This window comes from Rana temporaria, chromosome 3 (genome assembly GCF_905171775.1).
Source record: "Rana temporaria chromosome 3, aRanTem1.1, whole genome shotgun sequence".
Lineage (NCBI taxonomy): Eukaryota > Metazoa > Chordata > Amphibia > Anura > Ranidae > Rana > Rana temporaria.
The window spans coordinates 243,694,625-243,722,300 of NC_053491.1; the positions used below are offsets into that span (position 1 = coordinate 243,694,625).

General features: G+C 42.6%; 1 protein-coding gene across 1 annotated transcript in view; it reads left to right on the top strand.

Moving 5' to 3' along the window:
• The window catches only part of STK10 (serine/threonine kinase 10), a 185,251-nt gene that overhangs the window by 149,562 nt on the left and 8,013 nt on the right, over nucleotides 1-27,676 (top strand). The window contains exons 11-18 of the mRNA XM_040344536.1: nucleotides 3,203-3,326; nucleotides 6,949-7,128; nucleotides 10,397-10,489; nucleotides 11,082-11,211; nucleotides 15,395-15,519; nucleotides 17,954-18,142; nucleotides 20,800-20,925; nucleotides 21,410-21,523. Coding sequence (XP_040200470.1) covers nucleotides 3,203-3,326; nucleotides 6,949-7,128; nucleotides 10,397-10,489; nucleotides 11,082-11,211; nucleotides 15,395-15,519; nucleotides 17,954-18,142; nucleotides 20,800-20,925; nucleotides 21,410-21,523 — 1,081 coding nt within the window. The remainder of the gene's footprint in view (nucleotides 1-3,202; nucleotides 3,327-6,948; nucleotides 7,129-10,396; nucleotides 10,490-11,081; nucleotides 11,212-15,394; nucleotides 15,520-17,953; nucleotides 18,143-20,799; nucleotides 20,926-21,409; nucleotides 21,524-27,676) is intronic.

Below are 27,676 nucleotides of genomic sequence, written 5' to 3' on the forward strand. Positions count from 1 at the left end.
AAATAAACCTGTACTTTAGGAATATTAAGCATGATGTTACTTGAGCTTCCCTTCTTAATTGCTGGTTGCCAGGCCATTATGCTGATCCAGTGGCGTGAGTCAGAATATTGAAGTCAGGGACAGACTGGAAGCAAGTATTGGCAGCAGCATTTTTTTTAGTACACTTTTCTTTTGTGTAGAGAGAAAAATTAAAAATGTATACAGTACAGCGCTCAGGTAATGGAAAATACCTGTTGATACTGGCAGCAATATACTCCGCTCCTGATTTTCTGTTGTGGGCTTCCAAAATGTGCCTTTTCTCAACTGAGATATCATTATGCCGCGTACAGACGGTCGTTTTTTGTGATGAAAAAAACGACGTTTTAAATCATGAAATAAAACAAAGTTTTTGAAACTTCATTTTCAAAAACAACGTTGCCTACACACCATCGTTTTTTCACAATGCTCTAGCAAAGCGAGGTTACGTTCACCACTTTTTTCCATTAAAGCTCGCATCATAACTAGCTTCTGGGCGTGCGTGGGTTTTTTGCTACACACGGTCAATTTCTGTGAAACAAAAAACGACGTTTTGAAAAACTACACAAAAAATTCAAGCATGTTCGAATTTTTTTTTTTGTCGTTTTTTTTTAAGACATAAAACAACGTTTTGCCCACACACGATCATTTTAAATGACGTTTTTTAAAACGTCGTTTTTTTTTTCATCACAAAAAACTACCGTCTGTACGCGGCATTAGATTACTTTGCAAAACTACAGAATGCATCAAACCAAGAAAAGAAAAAGTGGGCTTTACTTGTACCAGGGAAACCCCAGCATTTACGATTGTAATTTTATCATTTGATAAAGTTTTTACGAAGAATAAAAATAGCATGGCATAGTAATCCCTAGTATTAAGTCACATCTCCCATAGTGACAATATATATAGTGTATGTGTGTGACCTATGAGAATATATAAAGTGCATCCGGAAAGTATTCACAGCGCTTCACTTTATCCACATTTTGTTATGTTGCAGCCTTATTCCAAAATGGATTAAATATATATATATATATATATATATATATTAAATTCTACAAACAATACCCCATAGTGATAATGTGAAAGAAGTTTGTTTGAAATCTTTGAAAATGTATTAGAAATAAACAAAAAAAATCACATTTACATAAGTATTCCCAGCCATGACACTTAAAATTGAGCTCAGGTGCATCCTGTTTCCACTGATCATTCTTGATGTTTCTACAACTTGATTGGAGTCCACCTGTTTTAAATTCAGTTGATTGGACATGATTTGGAAAGGCACACACTTGTCTATATAAGGTCACAGTTAACAGTGCATGTCAGAGCACAAACCAAGCCATGAAGTCCAAGGAGTTGTCTGTAGACCTCTAAGACAGGACTGTATCAAGGCACAAGATCTGGAGAAGGGTACAGAAACATTTCTGAAGCATTAGGCCTCATGTACACTGCTGCTGGTAAACTGACGTTTAGGAGCAGTTGGGCATTTTTTTCAACTGCTCCTGAACTCTCCTGTTATCTTATCAGTACATGTACACAGGGTCATTTATAGTAGTTCCCAGGCAGTTTAGAGGCTTTTTTTGGAACGCAAAAAAATGGGTTCAGAAGCTGAGTTTAGAGGCATTTCAAGCACCAAATGCTTCTAAACATGGCTAAACACAGTAACTTGTGTTTAGCCTCATTTCTTTTTCAGACGTTTTTAAAAAAGACGCTTTAAAATGCAGCATGTTGGCGCAGAAAAAAGGTTACTATCAAGTTAAATCTTTCAGGAGAGGTTGTACATTTTTAAATAGAGTAGAGAAGGATTAAAATCCCTATCTGTACCTGGAGATGCTACAAGAAATGAGAAGCAATCTCCCCGAAGTAAACATAATTCCAATCCAGCAGGGACTGGCCACATTTTGATCACTGTGTGGATCGTTTGATCAAGGCCTGTAAGGAATATTTTGGGAAAACTTTTCTTAATCAGCAGCTGCAGACGCTGATCAGTGTATTCTGACATTGGTACCTCATTTATGTGGATGGAGAGATCTGTTGTCACAGGATCAGATGTCCCCATTGGGGGATCAGATTGTTCTCATGTTTTACCCTGATGACAACTCCCTGAAAGGAGTTAAATTCTTTTATACCCTATCCAAAATAAAAAAAAGTGTTGTCTGTACATACTCTACAGACCAAAAGAGATAAAATAAGAGCAGATCATTGGTGGAATTCCCTAGGTTGGTGTTTGGGTGCTTCTTAGTGGTAAAGGAGAAGTGTAGCTGAAGTTCTCCTGGGGATCACAAGAGGTGCCGTTTGTTCTGCACTCCTGTGACCCGTATTTAGCCAGTCCACTCTGCAGAGATCCTGACTTTAATATCTACCCAGCGAGCCGCTGAGAGCCTGAGCCAGCCGCTCCTGCCCCCTCCACAGCCCAGCGCTCCAGTAAACACTGGAGAGGCAGAGTAGAGAGCGAATGAATGACAGTCACCAGCTCTCTGCTCACTGAAGACTGGAAACTAAGTGATCAGCGGTCTTTGATCGCTCAGTTCTCATGTAGGGTTGGTGGGGGTACAGATGCAGCATTGGATCAATGCTCCATTTACCTAGGTAAGTATGAAGTTTGTCTTTTGTTTTTTTGTTTTGTTTTTTTATCCCAAACTTCTCTTAACTTTTAAAGTGTAGCATACTGGGAGAACAGCAAAGTATTATACGAATAATGCTAAAAGGATAATTGCAATTTAATTTTGAACTTTAGCAAGGGTCTTGTACCCAGTCTGCCCTGGAAATAAGTAAATGATATTATTGGGGTTCTGTGATTTCTAGATTGGGTCTACTCCTTTTCTAAAACTTAAACAAAACTATAATCTAGAAAAAAGACAAACGTGGTTGAACTCTGTAAACAATTCTATTTTCTAAGCATTCTCACAAACTGTATGTCCTTAGGCAGCATTTTTACTACATAACTTTGACTGACAGTTCCATTATTAATGCAGAATGTGGAAGCAAGGAAATTGCCACTTGTTTTGTGAGAACAGAAAATGTAATTTGTGGTTCAAACCAGCTTTAGGTCTGCATACTATGAATTTTTTTAACCTTTGAAACAAATGTCAATGGACTTCGACCACCATGTGTATGAGACAAAATGAACTTGTCCAATAATATAATGGGTATGCAAGCACTAAATCTGATAATGTTTTACCAACCTCAGGCGCCAAGAACTACGTGAATTGAGGCTCTTGCAGAAAGAGGTGCACAGGAACCAGGCCCAGCTGAATGCAAAACATGTCTTACAGTTGGAGCAGATGACGCGTCGCTTTGAGCAGGAAATGAACGTAAGTATCCTTTTCCTATTAATAGTAGAGTCCATCATAGAATTTCAGACGTTAGAATGAATTGGGATTTGTATTTTTTTCAGCTCAAAGATAATTCTAAAAGGCACAGACATTGTTTTACATAATGTTTTCACATTAACATTTTTTTTTTAAAGGAAAGAATCTTAAAGATTTATTTAAAGTACTTTATTCTATTTTATTTTTCAATGTTTGTTATTCTGGAGCAATTCTAAATCCCAGGCTGAAGACTTCTTGGAAACCAACGTTTCCAGAAGTGTTGATCTCAGGGTCTCATTCCACCTATACAGTAGTAACCACCCCAAACTATAACCGGCCTTTGCAGCAAGGTGCACATGGAAGGGAAATGCACATCGCAAACTGACACAAGATTTCCATCACACTTACCGACCAGCCTGCAAAACAACTGAATTGTCCCTGTCTAATTAAAAACCAGGGGGGTTTTGTTTGTACGCTTTTGCAAATACAGTCTATGCATTAGTCATAGTGCCCACACTAAGGGACCTCTATATATACTGTGGTCCTAACTCAAAATTTCCAGAGCCTCCATAGTAGGAGTATAGTAGGAGTATATATAAGAATTGATAAAGGGCAGGTATTCCTGGAGGCCTCATCCCACCTACCTTCACATCACTACAGGACTCGGTAGACTTTCAGAAAACTATAAAATGCTTTTTCTTTTTAATGTCCTCAACAGTTTTTTTTTTTTTTTTATTGTGGCATGGTTTTTATGAACTGATCTTGCCTCAGAACAAACTCTATTGGCACCAAAACATTAGAAGCCTGTGTTATAGGGCAGGTCACTTTTTAAAATCACACCATCTCCAATATTATGTCTGCCTGGAATGCTTGAGTGTGATTTAACCATTTTCCATATGTCCTTGCTCTAAATGTTAATCGTATTCACATTGCCCTTAATGATGTGTTCTGTTTGTTTAAATGAAGATACCACAATGTAAAAGGGTGTTTGTGTTTATAATACAATAAGAAAAATTGCGCTTATCCAGAAAAATAGTTAATGCATATAAATTAATATATCACAAGATAAAAAGATATATAAACCAAGGGGAAAATATATATATAGAAGGGAAGGCAGCAGTTTCTAGTGCCAAGGCACAAAATATATGAACTAGAGAAAAAGAGGGGTTAAAACTGCGCCATAGCACCCAGACTCATGAGTTATAAAGTCAGTTGGAAAAATAAACATCAGGGTTCGGAAAAAAAGAAAGTCTATAAAATTTTCAGGGATTCCACAATACTGATGTATGGAATAGTGGATCCCACCCAGATGGTCCACAATTATTATAATAATTGTGGACCATCTGGGTGGGATCCACTATTCCATACATCAGTATTGTGGAATCCCTGAAAATTTTATAGACTTTCTTTTTTTCCGAACCCTGATGTTTATTTTTCCAACTGACTTTATAACTCATGAGTCTGGGTGCTATGGCGCAGTTTTAACCCCTCTTTTTCTCTAGTTCATATGTTTGTGTTTATAACTTAGCTGAAGTTTAGATGAAGTCAGTAATACAACAATCCTGGAAATGCCCAATATTTTTCTTGCAACTGTATGTAAAAAGAGCAGTACATTTTTTTTATTCATATCGGAAAAGGTTTTAGCAATAATGCTGTCTTTTTGACAAGCGATTGTAAAAATAAATCTTTTGCAACATGCTTCTTGTCCTGTAATGTCAATGCAAATATTGTCAACTTTGTTTTTTAGCCTGAAGTGAGTTTTAAAAAATAAAACAGTAGTTGGATAGAGATCCACAGATATATAGGCAATATATTATTTATCAAATTTTGTGACAATATTTTAAAATTAGTACATACAGTGCATCCGGAAAGTATTCACAGGGCTTCACCTTTTCCACATTTTATGTGGAAAAAGTGAAAATTCATTATTTTCCTCAAAATTGTACAAACATTGTCATTAATGGGTAATGTGAGAGAAGTTTGCTTGAAATCTTTGCAAATTTTAAAAAAAGAAAAAAATCACATGTATGTATTCACATTCATGCCATGACACTCAAATCTGAGCTCAGGTGCATCCTGTTTCCACTGATCATCCTTAAGGCTGGGTTCACACTGGTACGACAAACGCTCCGACATTGTGAGCACATGTCGCATGACTTGTATAAATCAATGGTTCCCTATAAGAGCCGTCTTAACTGGTCTGACTTTGAAAAAGGTTCCTGCACTACTTTGGTCAGACTTTGATTTTACTTCAGCCCATTGAATATCATTGAAGTCAGATCAAAGTAAGACCATTGTCTTCACTGATCCGACTTTGACATGTGACTTGTGTTCTAAGGATCTTGAAGGAGAACCCCACACCAAGTTTGGAAAAAACAACAACATAGGGTTCCCCCTCCAAGACCTTACCAGACCCTTCAGTCTGGTATGGATTTTAATGGGAATCTCCACGCCAAAAAACAGTGTAGGGGTCCCCCCCAAAATCTATACAAGACCCTTATCCGAGCATGCAGCCCGACAAGTCAGAAAGTGGGTGGGGACAAGCGAGCACCTCCCTCCTTCTCCTAAACCACACCAGGCCACATGCCCTCAACATAGGTGGTGTGGGTGCTTTGGAATCTGGAAGCCCCCTTTAAAAAGGTAAGTAATGCCACACGGCAGACCTAGCATTACAGTGGGAGAATGCGTCGAGAGAAGATTGGAGAAAGAACAGAGGGAGAAGACAGCGGAGAACCATCAGAGGCAGAAGACAGCTGATAGAGGAGAACCAACAGCAGAAGATGTCCTCAGCGGAGGGAGACAAACCGATTGCTTGTCCCCACCACCTTTCCTGACTGGCCGGGCTGCTTGCTCGGATAAGAGTCTGGTATGGATTTTTGGGGGGCGAACACTATGTGCTGTGTTTTTTTTTTGTTTGTTTTTTGTAAGATTCATACCTGACACAAAGTGCCTGGTATTGTCGGGATCAAAGTCGGATCCCGTTCTTTGAATTCGGGTGGAAGTTGGACTTCAAGTCACAGGGCAAAGTCTGATCCAGAGTTGTACGACTGTTGTGTCGTACCAGTGTGAACCCAGCCTAAGATGTTTCTACATCTTGATTGGAGTCCACCCATAGTAAATTCTGTTGATTGGACATGATTTGGAAAGACACCTGTCTATATAAGGTCACACAGTTAACAGTGCCTAGCAGGGCCGCCATCAGGGGGGTACAGCCGATACAACCGTAAGGGGCCTGAGGGGCCCACCCGGGGCCATGTTGTGCACTATAGAAATGATCTTGCATTGAGCCATTTACTGCCACATCTGGCTACTATGTGCATGTGCACCCCTCGTGTGAGCTGCCTGTACTGTGCTCCTCTGTGTCAGCAACATGTCGGCTTTGTGAAAACGAGCTGGGACTAGGTAGGAAGATTTTCTTTACAAGTAGGGGTTGTGAAGGAAAGGGATGGGGCTGTTTGTGTACACTGTACAGGGAGGGGCCAGTTACACTATGTAACTTGTATGCCAATATGCCTCTTTAAATAGTTGTACCACGGTGCATCTTCACTTTGAGGAACTCCAGTACTGCCTACCCTCTTAGTTTACAGTATGTTACCTACCTCTGTTTTTTTTTTTTTTTTTTCAGTCAAAGAAAAAGTACTATGATACAGAACTTGAAATGCTAGAACGCCAACAGAAGCAGCAGATTGAGCACATGGAACAAATGCATGCCGTGCGCAGGAGAGATGAGACAAAGCGAATTCGCACAGAGCAAGAAAAGGAATATAACAGATTCCTTGAGCAGCTCAAGTTACGAAAGAAAGAGGTAACTGCCTGTTGTTTTGACATGTTTGTACATTTCAGATGTATCTGATAATGCATTTATCGTATTATCAGACACAATCACAACCATACAATCCTGTTCAGTAGCATTTGTCTTCTTTGTAAAGTATATGCCCCTTTCACATGGGGATGGATCCGCTCAGCGGAGTCTGCCAGCTTAGCGGGAGATCGTTCTGTTGATCTCCACTGAGCCGGCTGGTGACAGGTCCGTCTCTGCTCACTGAGCAGGGAGGGGCCTATCAGAGCCCTGCTAATTCCTATGGAGAGATCAGACGAAAATGGACAGCATGTCTGTTTTTATTAAATCTCATCCGATCCGCCAGACAGATGGCTGAACTAATCGCCATACAACTGTATTAAGTGGGTGTCGGCGGACACATCTCCAATGACCTCCGCCTGCCCTTAGGAGTCAATGGGTGGCCCGCCCGGATCTGCCTGAAAAATGGACAGGCGGGTCTATCGTGTAAAAGGTGCCTAAGAGTGGAAGTATTTTTAAGTAGCAATATGTGTTCATATGCTTATTAAGTAACTGGAATGTGTGTATTTTATTTATATGATTTTGTTTATGAAGAATTTTATGCCCTGCCCACTGGAAAAAAGTGACAGCAGAAAAATTGTGTGTGTTTTTTGTTTTGTTTTTTAACTTTTTTTTCTAAATATAGATCTGTTTGTCCCATGCATATATAAATTCACTTACTGTTAACTGACTTACTATTTCTGCTGGATGCCTGTCAAAGGATCCACTATTCTTTTGGTAAAATATAACTTTCTAGGTTAGCTTTAAACTTTCCTCCTGCTAGTTTGACCATATCTCCATGTTCTTGGTCTTCATCTCGTATGAAAAATACTGCCCTGCTGAAGCATATTCACATCCCTACAGTATTTTAAAGACTTCTGTTATGTCATCACTTACAAACCGATTAAACCGAACATGACCTAGTACACAGAGCCTTGTGGTACACAACTAGTGACTGTTGGTGTACCACAAGACTCTTACAGCCACGCTCTGATATGTATCCTTGGCCAAAAATGTATCCACTGAATCACCCACATTGAAGTCTAGCTTATACAACTTTTGATGATCACTGAAGCTTTTACAGTATTATGCATCTACTGTTAGGGCCCTTTCACACAGGCAGACCGTATATCCGCTTTTTAATCCATCTGTTTACGGATGAAAAAGGGACATACGGTACATTGATCCCTATGAGATAGCGGGTGTCAGCGGATGAACATCCGCTGACATCCGATCTCATCCGGGTCCGCAATCCTCCGATTCTGCAGACGGAGGAAAATCCTAGTTTTCCATCCGTCATCGGATTGGGTGAACACGGACAGACGGTCCGTGTGCATCCGGACCACCCTGCCATCCGCAGGCTCAGCGGGGATCAGCGGAGCGTTCCCTGCTGAGCAAGCGGAGGTTCACGGGGCGGATCATCACGGATCCGTCCCATGTGAAAGAGGCCTAACACGTACATATTTGTGAAGGTAAAGTAAACAAAAAAACAAGTGATCCTAAGGCAGTCACGGTATGAACAAACTTCTTTCCATAATACAAATCTAACTTAAAACCTGCCAGTACAATCCAGCATTGCTAAGCAAAATGTACTGCAAGCCTTATTATGATCCCTGCCATGATGCCTTCAGTTCACCAACTCCATGACTACACTTACTGCTTCTCTTGCCAGTTATATATGCCTGAGGACTTGTGACCCATGCTACTCCTCTAATGGTACCTTTGCATTGAGACTGTTGTAAGCTATTTATTGCTCCCTTTCTCAAATCACAGCTTTTTAGACATATACTGTAAAACGCTGTGTAAAAATTGACATTTACCTTTAGAAGTCTAATATAAAATTCCTTTGTACAGAACGTCCGCTTTGATACATTGACATGTTTTTTCCTGTCCCAATTGACTGGATTTTTTTTCTGTTCTTTACTGACATCAGCCAATTATCCATTGACATTTGAACATTCTTTGTCTGCAAACTAAAATAGTTTCCTGCGAAAAACTTGCCAAGTTTGTTGTCTGACTGAACTATTATGCCTCATACACACGATCGGAATTTCTGATAGAAAAAGTCAGAGAGAATTTTTTTCATCGAATATTCCGACCGTGTGTATGCCCTATCAGACTTTTTCCATCGGAAAACTATCTGCATGCTGATTTGAAAAGCGCTTACATTCATAAGTTTAACTTTTGCTTTTACTTACAATTACTGTTTTTTCACTTCCTGGTTGAGTGAGGTACTGGTGATGTAACCAGGACCTCACAAATGCATCATGGGAAGGCCGCATTACCAGTGCCTTCCCCCTCAAATGTGCAGTGTCACATGTTTCAAGAGGTAGACCCAAAGTTCCAGGAAGTTAAGGGAGACAGATTAATCTGCCCTTAGAGAAAAGGATAGAATAGAAAAATCAGGTATGCAAAGCAGAAATAGCCCACAATTTTTTATGGGACTTAGATTGCATTTACTAATTATTTCAAAAGTGCCTTTGTTGTGATTTTTAACAGTTTCTCTTTTAAGGCAGCATTAAACCCAAAATTCAAAATATTGCAATCATTAGCTATGGTGGACTCATCCGTTTTATTTGGCTTTTTTCCAGTCTGTTTTCACCTGGTGATCTGACCATTAAACACACCTCATGTATTAGAGTGCCTCTACTCTGGATGAATGAGCACACGGGGCACCTTTTGGACAGTGACATTGTCAGTCTGGGGGAGAGGGAGTGTTGGATGCACTAGCTGATTGAAATACATTAGCAAATTGAAGCCAAACTCCAGTTAAAACTTTATAAGCAGTTACAACAAACCGTTATTTTCATTGTGGGATGTAGGTTTTTACATAAAAGCTGATCCTTGTTAGTATCCCTGTCAGTGTTAAATGGTTTGTCTAATTTCTGTAATGAATACATTCTGCTGGAGAGCTTAATATTTAGAAAACCAGAATTGCTGACTGGATCACAAGGTGAAAATAGAAGTAAAGCCTGGAAAAGGGAAACAAAAACAAATGCAGCCATCACATTTAAAAATCCTAAGCTGCAAAATACACGTGTTCGCTATATTAGTATGAATCAATATATTTTTAAATTAATTATTGGGCTTTTGGCTGAACAAGTAAGTGAAATGTCCAGCTGTGGCATTTTCAATTGCAGCAGGGGGTCAGGGAGCTTTATGTCACAGCTTTACTTTTTTTATTTCTTTTTCTATTACCAGCGGCTTTTCAAGTACCATCTGCTTTATCTTACAGGTAAAGGCTGAAGTGGAAAAGCTTCCAAGACAACAACGGAGAGAAACCATGAGGCTAAAAATGGATGACTTTGCACAGAGGAAACAGTCAGAGGTAACAGCATGCTGCTCTCTTTCATAGATAATAGTGGCACGTGTTACCAGAAGGTTTGCATTCAGTAAAAAATGTCCACTAGCCCCAGAAGATTAATGCAGTACAGATTTTTCCTCAGTTCATGGTGGTTGTATCAATTTGCAAGCATTTCCATTGCTCCACGTATGCTGATCCTGAGGCTCTGTAGGACCAGGAGACCAAGACAAGTTCATCTTATTTCTACCCTGTTATTGTAGAGTACAAAACATATAATTGAAAAGATATAGTAAAGACCATTTGAGCAAGGTGCTCAGCTTACCTGTGGATAACACTGTTCTTTTGTTCTATAAAACAAGCACGGCTTGCTTATTCGGAGCTCACCGGCTGGTCCTGAATAACTGCCAAGTGCTCCTTGGAATACTTTCTGTACTGCTTTTGTATTCTTAGTGGGGAATGTAACATAAGATAGACACTGTACTCCTGTCATTTCACCAGTGTAAACACCTGCTGTTAGTAAGCTGGTTGGTCTTTCATATTACCTAAGTAAGTGTTGGCTTTGAATGCTGAGTTTTAGCTATGATTGCATTACAATTCACTTGTGTCATTTTTGAAGGAGCAACAATTCCTGAATAAGCAGAAAGAAGCCATGGCTCTGGCCATGAGTGCCATCACCCTAGAGAACAAGAAGGAGATTTACAGCAAAGAGAGGGAATTCCTGAACAAGAAACAACAACTTCTTAGAGGTAACGTAACACCTGAGAGGGGCCATTCTGCATCCTACTGAGGTGTACACTTCTGTGTTGTGAGTTCTCCTCCTTGGCTTTACCCCAGTGGAGGATTAGGCTTGGCGGAACTGACCTTCCTAGGACAAACTGCATAATACCTTAGTGTGTTTTTTATTTTTTTGTATACCTTTTTCTACCTTTTAATCAGCTATTAAACTAGGTGTGAAAATATGTGCCAAAACATCTATAAGATGAAATCTTTAATGCAAAAGGCACTACAATTTTATCTTGAGCATATGTAAAGCCTGGATCAGTCAAATGCCTCGTACATACGATCGGAATTTCCGATGGAAAAAGTCAGACCGTGTGTAAGCCCCATCCGACTTTTTCTGTCGGAAATTCCGACGGAGTTAGAAAGAGAACAAAGAGAAAAAATTTTTATCGGAAATTCCGTTCGTCTCTATGGAACGCAGATGGAGAAAAAAACATGCATGCTCGGAAACAATTTGACGCCTGTTCGGAAGTATTGAACTTTATTTTTCTAGGCTCGGCGTAGTGTTGTACGTCACCGCGTTCTTGAAGGTCTGAATTTGGTGTGTCCGTGTGTATGCAAGACAGCTTGAACGGAATTCCGTCGGAAAAACCCCTCAGAGTTTATTCTGACGGAAACTCCAATCGTGTGTACAGGGCATTTACAGTTTTATTTTTTTCATTGCACCAATGATCCAACATTAGTACAGCCATTGGCTGAGAGCGCCGATCGGGAGCCGGTCGACTACTGGTTTTCTAGCATTCTCATCCAACAGAAGCCAGCCAAATGGACACACACGGGCCGAATGTTGGACTATTTTTTTTTTTTGGAACCGGACTATCTCATGACTTTCGGGCCATGTGTACGGGGCTTAAGCCTAAGAACAAAAATGTAGTACTATATTGAAGTGTCAGTAACATATTCTTCCTATCCTTGGGTGGTAATACTCACACACCATACTTTATCTATGGAAAAGTAGTGCTGCCACCATAGGACAGGAATATAAACATCTTCTTAATAACCTAGAGAGGAGGGGATACTTGTAATCCTCAGCTGAGAACAATGTAATTATTAAGAATGCAGAATGGGCAGAGAACACAGGACACTGATAAAATTTCTGTCAGAATCATCAGGTAATTTATGCACATATGGATCAGACGCTTTCAATGGTATCCTAATCCTAAGTAGAATTTATACTAAATGCAACAATTAAAAGTTGAATCAAATATCAGTGCGAAACTCAATCTAAAATCTTAAAGTTCATTTACATAGTTACCGTAAACTTGCCGTCATATGCAACCAAAAGAATAAACCATAAATAAACAAAAAGGGTAAAAAAAATTATAAATAGGAGGCCTTCAGATATTCAAGTCTATATCCATCAAATATTAAAAGTAATGTACATTATTAATTTTTCATCCACTTGTGCTGGAATTACTATATCCTCTTTAAGCGGAGTTCCACCCAAAAGTGGAACTTTTAGGCACTCCTCACCCCCTTACATGCCACATTTGGCATGTCATTTTGTTTTGGGGGGGGGGGGCTTCGGTAGGAGTGGGACTTCCTGTTCCACTTCCTACTTCCACCTACGGGCCACTTAGGCGGCGACTCCTCTCCTCTTACCTTAGGCGGCCCCTCCCACTAGGCGACACGTGACAGGTCCCAGGAGATCACCTGTCCACTCCTAGAGCGCAGTGCGACTCGCGCATGTGCAGTGCGTGCCCGGCCGTGAAGCCAAAAGCTGTCACGGCCAGGTGCCCACAGTTTGGATGGTGGCGCAGGCGGAGAGGGGGGGAGAGGGGTGTCGCTCCGTGCAGCCGCATCGCTGGAGCGAGTAAGTGTCTGTTTGTTAAAAGTCAGCAGCTACTGTTTTTGTAGCTGCTGACTTTTAATAAACATAAAAAGGCTGGAACTCCGGTTTAATGAATATGTGTGTGCGTCTCTCCTAAATCGTGCACAAGCCATCACCAATGTGCCAATGCTTTCACCTTCTAGTTGAGGCGGCCCCTCCCACTAGGCAATCTCCTGGGACACGTGACAGGTCCCAGGAGATCACCTGTCCACTCCTAGAGCGCAGTGCGACTCGCGCATGTGCAGTGCGTGCCCGGCCGTGAAGCCAAAAGCTGTCACGGCCAGGTGCCCACAGTTTGGATGGTGGCGCAGGCGGAGGGGGGGGAAAGGGGTGCCGCTCCGTGCGGCCGCATCGCTGGAGCGAGTAAGTGTCTGTTTGTTAAAAGTCAGCAGCTACTGTTTTTGTAGCTGCTGACTTTTAATAAACATAAAAAGGCTGGAACTCCGGTTTAATGAATATATGTGTGCGTCTCTCCTAAATCGTGCACAAGCCATCACCAATGTGCCAATGCTCTCACCTTCTAGTTTGACACAATAATCATCGGGTCAAATACGTTTTTACTTTAAGCCACATCCGGTATACCAAAAATGTTGTTCACTCCCACTCCTACGGGAATGCTTCAATCCATCTTCATCCTCCAGGATCCCCCAATGTAAGTGTGCAGGGATCTCAAAAAATGATAGAACATATAGTGCTAGAAAATGGCGGCCCGATGACTTCTGGTTTGCGGCATGACGACATAGGCTGCCCCCTAAAATGTAATGGATGTTTTATAAAAACATTTGACTTCGGAGTCTCATACCAAAGGTATTTGCTGATCAAATTCTGGTCCCCTGTTCTGAAGCTGAGGAAAATGAGAAAAATAGCACTGGACCCATATGGTTATCTCACTGATGTAAATCGGGGGTCTCCAAACTTTCTAAATAAGGGGCCAGTTTACTGTCCTTCAGACTGTACCAAGTGGGAGTAAACCATGAAAACTCTGCCACTGTGCCATCCAATGCTGCCACTGTGCCATCCAATGCTGCCACTGTGCCATCCAATACTGCCACTCTGATTTTCCCCCCCACCCGCTCGCCATCTGTCCGGAACTTACCCTGTCTTGGTGGGGCAGCAGGTAATGGCGAGCGGTGTCTTTTTCATGCGTCTTCTCCCCTCCATGTGTCTTCTTCCGTCCTCCTCTTCTCCCGTCCTCTCCTATGATTGGATGTCTGATAGGCATCCAATCATAGCGCCTGACATTTCAGCCAATCAAGCGACCGGTAACAGACCCGGCAACCTGATTGGCTCAGAGGCGGGTCAATGTTGGCAAAGCGAATTCCTTCGGCATTGCTAACATTGAGCTAAGTGAGAAGGAACGCACAGCGTTGCGCCCTCTCCTCACTTTTTTGGATGCCTATTACAGCTAAAGGCTCTAATCGGGTGCTTCCAAAAAAAACCCCCACCGCTGTAATTCAGGTGCCCAGTGACCGAATCTATCTATGGTGATTAGAGAGAGACAGGAGAGGGGGTGGCGACGCACCGCCACTGACGCACATGAACTTTAATGGCATTCCAGTCTTAGTCCGTAGGGTTCAATATTGAGTTGGCCCACCCATTGCAGCTATAACAGCTCCAACTTTTCTGGGAAGGCTGTCCACAAGGTTTAGGAGTGTGTCTATGGAAATGTTTGACCATTCTTGTAGAAGTGCATTTCAGAGGTCAGGCACTGATGTGGATGAGAAGGCCTGGCTCGCAGTCTCTGCTCCAATTCATCCCAATGGTGTTCTATTGGATTGAGGTCGGGACTCATGTTCCTTCACCCAAACTCGCTCATCCAAGTCTTTATGGTCATTGCTTTGTGCACTGGTCCAAATCATTAGGTGGAGGGGGATTATGGTGTGGGGTTGTTTTTCAGGTGTTGGGATTGACCCCTCAGTTCCAGTGAAAGGAACTCTTGAGGCGTCGGCATACCAAGACATTTTGGACAATTTCATCCTCCCAACTTTGTGGGAACAGTTTGGGGATGGCGCCTTCCTGTTTCAACATGACTGTGCACAAAGCAAGGTCCAATATCACCGATAATGAATGTGAGGGAAAATTCCAAATTTTAAGCTGGCTCCAGAACAGGAATAGTGGGAATGCGGACACTTGTTCTGGTGAAGAGATGATTTCCCTCAGGAAAATTTCCCTAGTGGGACATACATGGCAAGAAAAAAAATCACACAAATATACTTTTGACTATTCATTAAAAAAAAAAAAAACTTTTGGCTTTAGTTATATTTTATGGTTTTGTTTTGTTTTGTTTTCTTAACCAGAGTTCTATTCTATTCTCTTAGACAGGGAAGCCTGCATTTGGGACTTGGAGGAGCGCCATCTACAGGAGAGACACCAGCTCAATAAGCAACAGCTGAAAGACCAGTACTTTTTACAGAGGCATGAATTGCTTAGAAAGCATGACAAGGTACAAAAACAGCTGGGGCTGGTCACTGGTAACTTTTTACATTAGTTTGGTGCAAAAAAGATTGCAGCTCAGTACTCGGTACTCCTCTAAATCAAAACGTATTCTGTATTGCCCATTGGGAAACACAGCTTGTTGAGATTTTATTAGAATAGGATCTTTGTGATGGGGGTTAAAGATCTATCTTTTGTACTAGTCTAGCCTGCATGCCTTTATACGTAGAGGCTCGGCCCTGTGTGAGCAGGATAGAAGGGAAGAAAAGGGGGCCCTTCTTGGTGCACTCAGTAGTAGTCAATGCACTATAGAAAATACTGAAGAGAACATTTTCTATGCAAGGGATCGTCACTAGTTAAACTTCAATGGTTAGACTGCCAAACCCTAACCTAAGCCTGCATTGTCCAGTGGTTATTGGCCATTGCTGTGTTTTTTAACCCCTGGCATGTCTAACTAACCATGTCTGTGTGTTCCTGAGACATTTGTGTAGATTTTCCTTTTTGATGGTAAGCCATCTTATTGTTAGTAGCAGTCTGGCTCTAATTGTAGGGACGATCAACCTGATGAAAACGGACCGATGGACCGTTTTCAGCAGACAAACCGATCGTGTGTGGGCCCCAGCGTTTTGTTTTCCATCGGTGAAAAAAAATAGAACATGTTTTAAAATTTTCCTATGGATAAAAAACTGATAGAAAAAAAACGATCGTCTGTGTGGAACTCCATCGGAGAAAAATCCACACATGCTCAGAATCAAGTCGACGTATGCTCGGAAGCATTAAACTTCATTTTTCTCAGCACGTCGTAGTGTTTTACGTCACCGTGTTGGACACAGTCAAATTTTTGACTGATGGTGTGTAGGCAAGACTGATGAAAGTCGGCTTCATCGAATATCCGACAAAAAAATCCATCGGATTAGATTCCATCAGATATCTGATCGTGTGTACAGGGTATAACAGTTCCTAGTTGGAACTCCCTGTGCCAGTGGGTATTTTTGATGCATCACTATCTCTATAGTTAGAGACACACACACACATACAGGTGTATCTCCTAAATTTTAATTTTATCAAAAAGTTTATTTATTTCAGGAATTCAATTCAAAAAGTGAAACTCGTATATTTTTTTATATAGGGGTACTGCACACAGAGTGATATATTTCAAACATTTCTTTCTTTTATTTTAATTTTAATGATTATGATTTACAGCTAGTGAAAACCCCAAATTCAGTATCACAGAGAATTGGAACATTAGACCAATAAAAAATGAAATGTTGGTTTATTGAAAAGTATGTACAGTATAGCCTGCACTCATTACTTGGTCAGGGCTCCTTTTGTATGAATTACTGCATGAATGCGGTATGGCATGGAGGTGATCAGCCTGTGGCACTTCTGAGAGGTGTTCTGGAAGCCCAAGTTGCTTTGATAGCGGCCTTCAGCTGGTCTGCATTGTTGGGTCTGGTGTCTTTCATCTTCCTCTTGACAATACCCCACAAATTCTCTATGGGGTGTAGGTCAGGCGAGTTTGCTGGCCAATCAAGCATAGTGATACCATGATCATTAAACCAGGTATTGGTACTTTTGGCAGTGTGGGCAGGTGCCAAGTCCTGCTGGAAAATGAAATCGGCATCTCCATAAAACTGGTCAGCAGAAGGAAGCATGAAGTGCTCTAGAATTTCCTGGTATAGGGCTGTGCTGACTTTGGACTTGATAAAACACAGTGGACCAACACCAGCAGAGGACATGGATCCCCAAATCAAACTCGCCTGATCTAAACCACATAGAGAATCTGTGTGGTATTGTCAAGAGGAAGATGAAAGACACCAGACCCAACAATGCAGACAAAATGAACGCTGCTACCAAAGCAACCTGGGCTTCCATAACACCTCAGCAGTGCCACAGGCTGATCACCTCAATGCCATTCTGCATTGATGAAGTAATTCATGCAAAAGGAGCCCCCAACCAAGTATTGAGTGCATACTATACTGTACATGAACATACTTTTCAGTAAGCCAAAATTTCTGTATTAAATTTTTTTTATTTTTTTTAGTCTTATGTAATATTATATTTATTGGTCTTATGTAATATTCTAATTTTCTGAGATACAGAATTTGGGGTTTTCACTAGCTGCAAGCCATAATCATCTAAATTAAAAGAAAGAAAAGCTTGAAATATATCGCGCTGTGTTTAACGCATCTACTGAAATATAGATTTCTTTAAAGGCATTATGTTTTCCAAAGCAAAAACTTGATATACACACTGCATTTATAAATGCTCTATCCTAAGCATTAGACGACAGCCCCCAATTTAGCGGTTTTAGCATGGATCAGATCAGATGTGGTTGCCTTAAATTACTTGAAATTGTCTTTTCATGATTTAGATGCAGACTTTTTCACAATGGCATATCTGGTGATATTCTGAAATAAAATGCAACTGTATCCTTGTTACAGGAGAAAGAACAGATGCAGAGGTACAACCAGCGCATGATGGAGCAGCTTCGATTACGGCAACAGCAGGAAAGGGCTCGACTACCAAAAGTGCAGAGAAGTGAAGGAAAGACCAGGATGGCCATGTACAAGAAAAGCCTTCATATCAGTTCTAGTTCTAGTGCTGCTGAGCAGAGAGAGAAAATTAAGCAGGTGGGTAGCATAGGTCTAGGCCTGCCTGTTGTGGATTTTTATTTTTATTTTTAAAGGTCCCTTCAAAAAGTGTGTGCGTGTGTCCATTTCTAATCTGTTCATGATACTCAAGGTAGTTTTTAGTCTGGAAAAAAGAAAAAGGTTATCTTAAGATGGTTGTAAACCTCTGACTCCCAAAATTAACAAAGCCTATCCTTCTATAGTGTGTAATTGCCTCAATCCAAAGAGCTGAGTACGATTTCTGTCAGAGGTCTGGTTCCTTAGATGTGCATGTTTCCCTATAGGATTGTGTAGAAGGGGGTCCCTTCCCTTTACTCGGGGCTCAGATTACACTCAGCTCTCCTCTCTGAGCTGTGCGCTGTTTGTGAGATCAGTTCGCTGCTTGCTGGAGCTGAGAAAAAGCCTTTGATTTGTGCGTTTTGGATAGCTATAGGGGACAGGGCTGCAGATTTACATGTACAACTTTATGTAGGGGGATTTGTTTAGTCTTTGTGTAAGGTTAGTCACTTCACTGGGTATATGTAAGGGTTTACAACCACTTTAATGTCTGTATCTTATATTCAAACTACATATACGCCTTCATTTACACCTTGTGTTCTGTAGCAATTGGTATGATAGCAAGGTGGTTTCCATAGTCTCATCACAATTATAAATTCTGTCAGATTTTCCCAGTTTACACCATTTTCTTTTTGACACTTTAGAAAATGTATAGCAGGCTGTAGATTTAAAGATGCTTCACAAATAACAATTTACAATTCATAAATTTACAATTTATGCATCATAAATAACTTTTAAAGGTCTATTTTCACTACTCAATGTGGTAATGCATGTCATCCTGTGTCAAGGCATGTCTCTCTTAAAGGCAACCCATTAGTTAATAAATGGTCTGGCTGGCAGCGCCACTTTAAATAGGAACTTCACCCCCATACAACTTTTAATTTTTAATTACCATTTTCATTTTTCAATGGGGTATCCTAAAAACATTCTCTGAATCCCAGCGAATCCAGAGTTGTGATCTGCCATTCTGCTGCTGCACACCAGCATTGCCATATTCTTCCTTGCATCATCGGGAGCCAGGTGTCTCTTCTGGGTTCTTTGAGTCGGCCCCTTATTGAGTTTCGGCATCGGCACGATTATGCCAAAGCTGTAACTTCCTGGGATAGGGGCATGTGGAGCAGGGACATGCCATGCTCTAGGCTCAGGGGAGGATAAAGACCAAGCAAGATGGACTGTAAAAAAGAGAAACATGTATATTTAAATGTTTTCTTACATTGAAGAGGGGAGGAATTCATTGGTTAAAAGTAAATTTCCACTTTAAAGCACTGAAAAACACCCCTGACCATTTCTTTTTTTTCTCAAGCTGTTCAATAAAGTTCATCTATGCATTGTATTCCACTATCATAAATTGGGTCACCATTCCAAATGGTAACACACTGCTGATCATGTGTCAATCTAAATTATGGTAATGTGTGTTTGCCCGTGTTACTACATCACATAGGTGTGCACAGGCCCTAAAACCGAAACTGTGAAGTAGAGTTAAAGTGGAGGTTCACCTTCAATAACAACTTCAGCTTATTCACACCAGCTCCGTATTTACATACACATTCCTGTATCCATAATTTTTAAAATGGTTCCAATACCTGTATTCAGTAGACAATGGCAGCCACTTCCTGGTATCCCTCCCGACGGAGTGGGCGTGGCTCTTTGTTTCTCGGCGCCCCAGTGTTTGCTGGGACAGGATTGCAATGTCTCCTGGGAGCACAGTGTCACGCTTCCCAGGAGACGATTCCTAACACAGAATGCCGAGATATCGCGAGATGTGATGGCAACCGTGTAGTGTTGACGGCGCCGCACGCCGTCAACACTACCTAAGCGTGGGATAGAGCATTCACAGAATCCAAGAAGTATTTGCTTGTGGGCTTCACAGTGCCCACAAGCAAGATGGAACCTCACAGGACAAATTTTTATAAATACTTATTTACGGCCGAATTCGCATGCAGATGCCTAGAAAATTCAGAGATGTGAGTACACTGTTAATAATGTTAATAGCGGTAGATGCACAGGTTAAAAAAAAACGATTTCCCGCGGAACCCCGGCTTAAAAGTGTAAATTTGGCTCTAGACTGATGGATACTAGAATGTAGTATCTGTGAAGTGATTCAGTCCCTTCCTGGTCCTTTTCCCCTAATAATAAACAGTGAGTCAGATAAATCGTTAAGCCAGTACCGTTCCTTTAAGCAAGCATGACTCCCACAGGCAGAGGCATGATGGGACTTGAACAGCTGGAGGGCCGCCAGTTTGAGACCCCTGCTTTAAGCTTTGCCTTTGTTAGATGCTAGTAGTGGACATAAATTAGATGCTAGTAGTGGACTACATGTTGTGAAGTTCATGTCTGGCAATACTAAGCAGACCAAATAGAAAAATATTCCACATAGACATTCTTGAACTTGGGCTGAAAAATAATGAAGCCTCAACACATGTGACTTCAAATACATTGGAGCTAGAAATGGACTGATGGGGCCTGGGGTCAAATTGTAAAAAGTTACTGTTGCCTCTAAACGTGCCAGAAATGCAGTATGACTTTTCAAGGTCTTCTTGATAAATTTATAAGGCTGTGTTTAATTTCAGACCAGATTAAAGTTTTTTTCCCCTTTCTAGTTCTCTATGCAAGAGGAGAGGAGACAGAAAGCAGAGAGAGCACAACAGCAACAGAAACACGAGCACCACCTACTGGAAATGCAGGCTCAGTGCGACAGCAATGCAAGGGAGCTGCAGCAGTTACAGGTGAAGACAACATAGAGAGTCTATCTGTATATGTGATGTTTCCTGGATGTTACAGACTATTTAGTATCATTTTATGTTTTTAATTGTAACAAAATCAATATAATGGCTTGCAGGTTTTTTTTCTGCATTAATATTATCATATAGATAGGTATTTGCAGAGCTATTGTAGCATGTTTAGGTAGCATGCAATTTTATGTTATTGCCTTTAAACATGCAGTGACTGTATTAGCAATTTTTTTTTTTTACTTTTAGGACAGAATCATTTTTTTTTACATTTTTTACATTTTTCATGAATAAGTTTTAAACCTCCTAGGCCCATAGTCTCTGTTTCAGTAGACTACACTGCAGTTTGGTTAATTTCTCAGCTCTGCAGCCTCACATTAATTGGTGACAGTGACTCCCAGCTATGATGCCGCCAAATTCTTCTCCTGTTGGTCCATCTTTGTTCCTGACATGTATTGCCATTCTTTGGGTTGCTTTTTAGAATGAGAAGTGTCACCTTCTAGTGGAGCATGAGACCCAGAAATTGAAGGCGGTTGATGACTCGCACATTCATATGCTGAGAGACTGGAGAGATAAGCTAAGACCTCGTAAAAAGGTACGTGCGTAACATTTTCACCTTGTATATTTTATTTCTATGTTTTTCCTGTCTTATCGTACTTATGATTAAAGCCGTTTAGGCACTGCTCCCCAGCAATACCTGTTTCTACTGCCTTACACTGTATTTCCTCTTTCCGGCTCGCAAGTCACTATGGGAGTATGAGCTAGCAGGAGGGACCACAGCTTGTGGTAGGTAGGGGGATTTGATATTAAACACACCTAATGAGTGCTGAATGCCTGCCACGGCAAGAGAGCAGCATAGAGTAAGCACTTGAAAAGGCAAGTATAGATGCTAATCTTTTACAGGCTGGGATTACTTTTAAAGTGCCAGTATTGAAAAAGGTTACTTTAGGTAAAAAATATAAAAATTAATGGGTTTTAATAAATATTTAGTACTTGGCGTGCCAGATTAGCAAAGAATGGTGTTCCTTTACCACCCTTCAAAATGGTGGCACAATTCTGCTACCTTCTAGTTATTAAAGGAGTCATGCTCACTCTCAGTTTAGAATTACCAGCTAAGAAAAGTCAATTTTCCATTATTGAATAGACAATATCAGACTTGAATTGTTGGTATTTGAAAGCAAGTAAACCAATGGCATTAGCAGTTGGTTCCCTTTGCTGCTGCAATAGAAAAGAATGGAGGTTAAATCCTCCAAAAACTTACCTCCTTGGAACACTAGAAATTCTGGATAAACCCTCTGCACACTGCTATACACTCTTTCTAGAAAACCTTGCACAAAAACAGGGATTTTTGGTTCACATACATTGCAGTACATGTTTAAACTGGCCAGCTGCATCAATGTAATCCCTCTCTGGCAAATCCCTACACCAGGGCCAACTTACTGAGTGGGTAGCCCTGGGAACTGCCCAGGTGCCCCATCAGGGCCGGTTCTGCTACTATAAATGACCTTGCAGAATGCGGCAGTCCAGCAGAGTTGTGGTGAGGTAAGCTGTCGTTTACAGCACAGGATTCTGAAGGAACAGCCCGGGTGACAATTAAAGATATTTAAAGTAACTTTAGGTAAGCCTTATTATAGCCTTTCTTATAGGTACAAGTCCAAGATTGGCATTTACAACCACTTGCTACTCAACCACTTTTGTTTTATTGAGGGTAAGCAGCACAAACAGGCCAGGTAGTGATTGCCTCCTGTAGGGGGGGCAGTGGCTGTAGGAGACCAGCCAGAAAAAAAAAAAACGTTCAAGGAAACAGACTATATTAAAAAGTCTATATCTCCTTGAATGAAATAAAATAAAATAAAAATTTGGCTTTACATTGTATTTTCTTTTTTTGCACTTAGCTTTGAGAAACTCCCACTATATGTTTATTATTAATCCCTTTTTTATACAGCATACCTAAACATGTATTTTACTAATGCATTTCTTACCTTCCTAGATGTTTTTATGGAGCCACTTTATACACAGGCCTATATGGACAGTTTGAAATTGTTCAGAATAGCTTGCAATTAGGGGACAAACTGAGGAACCGTTTGTTGTTTTTAAACACATTAACCACTAACATACCAGGCATTTTGCCACCCTTCCTGCCCAAGCCGATTTTTAGCTTTCAGCACTGCCCCATTTTAAATAACAATTGCGTGGTCATGCAACACTGTACCTAAACAAAATTTGTATCACTTTGTTCCCACAAATAGAGCTTTCTTTTTGTGGTCTTTCATCACCTCTGGGGTTTTTATTTTTTGCTAAACAATAAAAAAAATACGGCTTTCTTTGTTTCGGTTATTAAATTTTGTAAATAAGTTTTCTCCTTTACTGATGGGCACTAATGAGGTGGCACTGATGGGCACTCATTGGGCAGTGAATGGCCGCACTGATGGGCATTGAATGGCAGCTACAGTAGGTGTTTGTGATATTGTATTTTTAGCACGACGGCATCGCGCTGATTCTCGGCGACATGGTGCCGAGATCTCGCCGACATCTCGCACTCACTGGAATAGTGACAGCACATCCCAGCAAGCGCGTCATAGAAGCGACGGGAGATCCGACTTGGATTCCCGCCAATTTTAAATAAAAATCCGGCATGGGTTCCCCCCCCAGGAGCATACCGGGCCCTTAGGTCTGTTATGGGTTGCAAGGAGAGCCCCCCTACGCCGAAAAAAACGGCGTAGGAGGTCCCCCTACAATCCATACCAGACCCGTATCCAAAGCACGCTACCCGGCCAGGAAGGGAGTGGGGACGAGCGAGCGCCCCCCCCCCCCTCCTGAGCCGTACCAGGCTGCATGCCCTCAACATGGGGGGGTTGGGTGCTCTGGGGCAGGGGGGCGCACTGCGGCCCCCCCACCTCAGAGCACCCTGTCCCCATGTTGATGAGGACAGGGCCCCTTCCCGACAACCCTGGCTGTTGGTTGTCGGGGTATGCGGGCGGGAGGCTTATCGGAATCTGGGAGCCCCCTTTAATAAGGGGGCCCCCAAATACCGGCCCCCCACCCTAAGTGAATGGATATGGGGTACATCGTACCCCTAACCATTCACCTGTAGGAAAAATGTCAAAGTTAATAAACACACCACGCAAGGGTTTTTAAAATAATTTATTTTTCTGCTCCGGAGGCTCCCCCTGTCTTCTTTATTAGCTCTTTTACCAGGGGGAGCTTCTTCTTTGACGAAGAAAGAAGATACCTACCATGTGGGTAGGTATCACATGGGTAGGTACCAGTGCATGATGGGATTGTGAGGTCTATATAAATCCGATGCAAGCCGCGCACCCGTCATTGCAGCGAGGAAAGGCGACGTGTCAACATCGGGAGAAGAAGAGAAGTGAAGAACATGACGTCACAGCACGGAAGAAGAACTCACAGCACGGAAGGAGAAGAAGACGTACAGCACGGAAGAAGAAGGCACCGGACAGCGAGAGGAAGAACCGGGGTGCGCCGAGTCAACAGCGGAGAGCGGCGAACATAGAAGGAGACCCCCGGAGAGTTGAGAAGACCCCCCGGATAGCGGAGAAGACCCGTCGGGATAGCGGAAGAAGAAGCCCCCCCGGCGTTTTTAAAAGCGACCCCCCCCCGGCGGTGGAAGAGAACCAGACGGCGGCCCCCACCCACCCGAAGACGTCAAAGAAGAAGCTCCCCCTGGTAAAAGAGCTAATAAAGAAGACAGGGGGAGCCTCCGGAGCAGAAAAATAAATTATTTTAAAAACCCTTGTGTGGTGTGTTTATTAACTTTGACATTTTTCCTACAGGTGAATGGTTAGGGGTACGATGTACCCCATATCCATTCACTTAGGGTGGGGGGCCGGTATCTGGGGGCCCCCTTATTAAAGGGGGCTCCCAGATTCCGATAAGCCTCCCGCCCGCATACCCCGACAACCAACGGCCAGGGTTGTCGGGAAGGGGCCCTGTCCTCATCAACATGGGGACAGGGTGCTCTGAGGTGGGGGGGCCGCAGTGCGCCCCCCCTGCCCCAGAGCACCCAACCCCCCCATGTTGAGGGCATGCAGCCTGGTACGGCTCAGGAGGGGGGGGGGGCGCTCGCTCGTCCCCAATCCCTTCCTGGCCGGCCGGGTAGCGTGCTTTGGATACGGGTCTGGTATGGATTATAGGGGGACCTCCTACGCCGTTTTTTTCGGCGTAGGGGGGCTCTCCTTGCAACCCATAACAGACCTAAGGGCCCGGTATGCTCCTGAGGGGGGAACCCATGCCGGATTCTTATTTAAAATCCGGCGGGGACTTCCCCCTCAGGATTCATAACAAACGCCGCACACGTGTAGAATTGGCGGGAATCCAAGTCGGATCTCCCGTCGCTTCTATGACGGCTCGGTCTCCATTGCGGCAAGCCAGCTCGGCGCTGGCTCCCGCGATGGGGCTCGTAGGTGGTCAATCTCGCCGAGAAAGGGAGCGAGATTGACACAATCTCGCGTGCACCTACTGTAGTTCACATTGCATGACTCCGAATCAACTTTATTTAAAAACATTCTTCAAGTTCTGGTTCAGATATGTTGTGAAATGGTCATCCCACCGCAGGGGTGACTGTGATTGAATTTGGAAAAGTGTCAACTACAACTTCAAGTGCTGTATGTGCTCTGTGGTTTTACAACTTGCCAGTGAAAATGTGCTAGTTAACAAGACTTACAATTCAACACTGCCACAAATTTTTGGCAAGTTATCCTTGCTATCTGGGTTCCACCCGTTTTTAGGGTGGAACATGTAACATGTTCCCACTCCTGCAGCTGCTCCCTGAGTGTCCCATCTGCCAATGCAGCAGACAGCTTGTAGTTCTTAATGGGCTGAGAAATTCAAATTCCATTCTGAAAGAAAGCCTATATGGAGGTACGGGACAAAAGCCAGGAGATGTGTCTGCAGGAGCCCAGTGGATGACGGGTGCAACGCCAATTTATTTTTCCTAAAAGAAAATGTGTGCATTTATTATTTTTTTGCAAAAAGGTGAACTTAGCCCTTAGCCCAATTTGCCTGCAATAATTGAAATATGTTTTAACCACTTTGCGCCTGGGGCAATTTTTTGTAAAGAAAATTACTTGGAACTCTCAGCATTGTGCATTTTCAGAAACTGAGGCCCTGTAGAATAAAATGGTTGCAGTTGCATTTTTTCGCACAGTATTTGCACAGTTATTTATCAAATACAAATTTTCAGGAAACATACACTAAAATTAATGTTGGTACACACAAACACAATTTAATACCCAATTTTTTGGTAAATTATAAAATATTGGGTTGTGTCGAGTAAAGAGATACTAAACATGTCAAGACTCAAAATTGCACACACCTGTGAAATTCGTGTACTGGTTTAGGCTGGGTTCACACTTCTTGCAGGCGCGGCTCACAGCAGGGGTCCGGTGCATCTCTGTTATTCATTTCAGGGACAAATCGGGTCTGAACTTTTGCCTGAATTCGGACCTAAAACAGAGCCAAAGATAAACATGACACCTGTGCAATCCGCTTCGCAGTCGCCCCAGAGATGTGTGACCTGGCTCCATTGAGAGCTGGGCACACTCTCCTGTCATTCTAATTGGATGCGAACAACGGCTGTGAAATGAATAGGGAGGGATGTGTCACACCTCCACAGCAAAACCGCAGGTGACAGATCAGCGTGGGATCTGGTCACTTTAATAAAGGTATGTATACTGATTTCTTCTTTACAGGGTTAGACAGGTTAGTGTTAGATCATGGAAGTCTGTAGATGCAGGGATTTCTTTATCGTACATCACGGGACACAGAGCGGCATATTCATTACTATATGGGTTATATGGAGTACCTTCAGGTGATGGACACTGGCAATCTCAAACAGGAAGTGCCCCTCCCTATATAACCCCCTCCCATAGGAGGAGTACCTCAGTTTTTACGCCAGTGTCTTAGGTGTTGGTCATGGTTTAGCTTGCCTCCACATCCTTGGGATTAAGGTGGGCTAACCGGTTCTGTCCAAAGGCCTCAGCGCTAAAGTGGTCAGTAACCGGACCCCAAACCAATGGGGTATAGCCCATAATGCTTTCTTTTCAGAGAGCTGGACCCTGGGCCCAGAACTTAGAAACCTTTGGGGGCCTAATGTTTTCTGTTGCCAGAGTGCTATATGGGCCCAGGACAGTGGATCCTTCATAGGAACCCAGGGCCTGAAGGTCAATGCCCTTACGGAGATGGGGGAAGATTGGGCCTCTTGCTTTGCAAAGTCCTGCGGCATGGAGCAGGTAAGTGAGGGGAAACTTGCGGAACTTGGTTCTTAGCAGGTTTTTCTGGGGGGTTCACAGGGGACATGCCTATAGTTATGCGCTGCATCTGGCAAGTAAGTCACATGTCTTATAGATAGGATGGCTTTATGTGTTATTTCCCCATAAAAGGTGACCTCCCTGGTAGTATTTAAAAGCATTGAGAGGCTGTGTGTGTGTTCATGAGAGCTGTGCTTACCTGCAAGCCTCCAGGCGATTGCTGCATAGGTACTTCCTCCTAGCCTGGATGACAGGCAAACGCTGACCTCCTCGTGTGGCTCCCTTTCCCCCCACCCCACCCCCCCCCTGGCGGCGGGCGCGCGCGTGTCTCCGTGTTAAGGGCGCAATTTCGCGCCATTAGCTGAGGGGGGAAGGGCGGGCCAGTAGGTTTAAGGAAGGGGCGGCCCTTCCATTCGTTCCCAGCTCAGTGTATGCTGGAACTGAGGAGGAAGAGACCAGAGCGGCAGCACGGGGCGCCG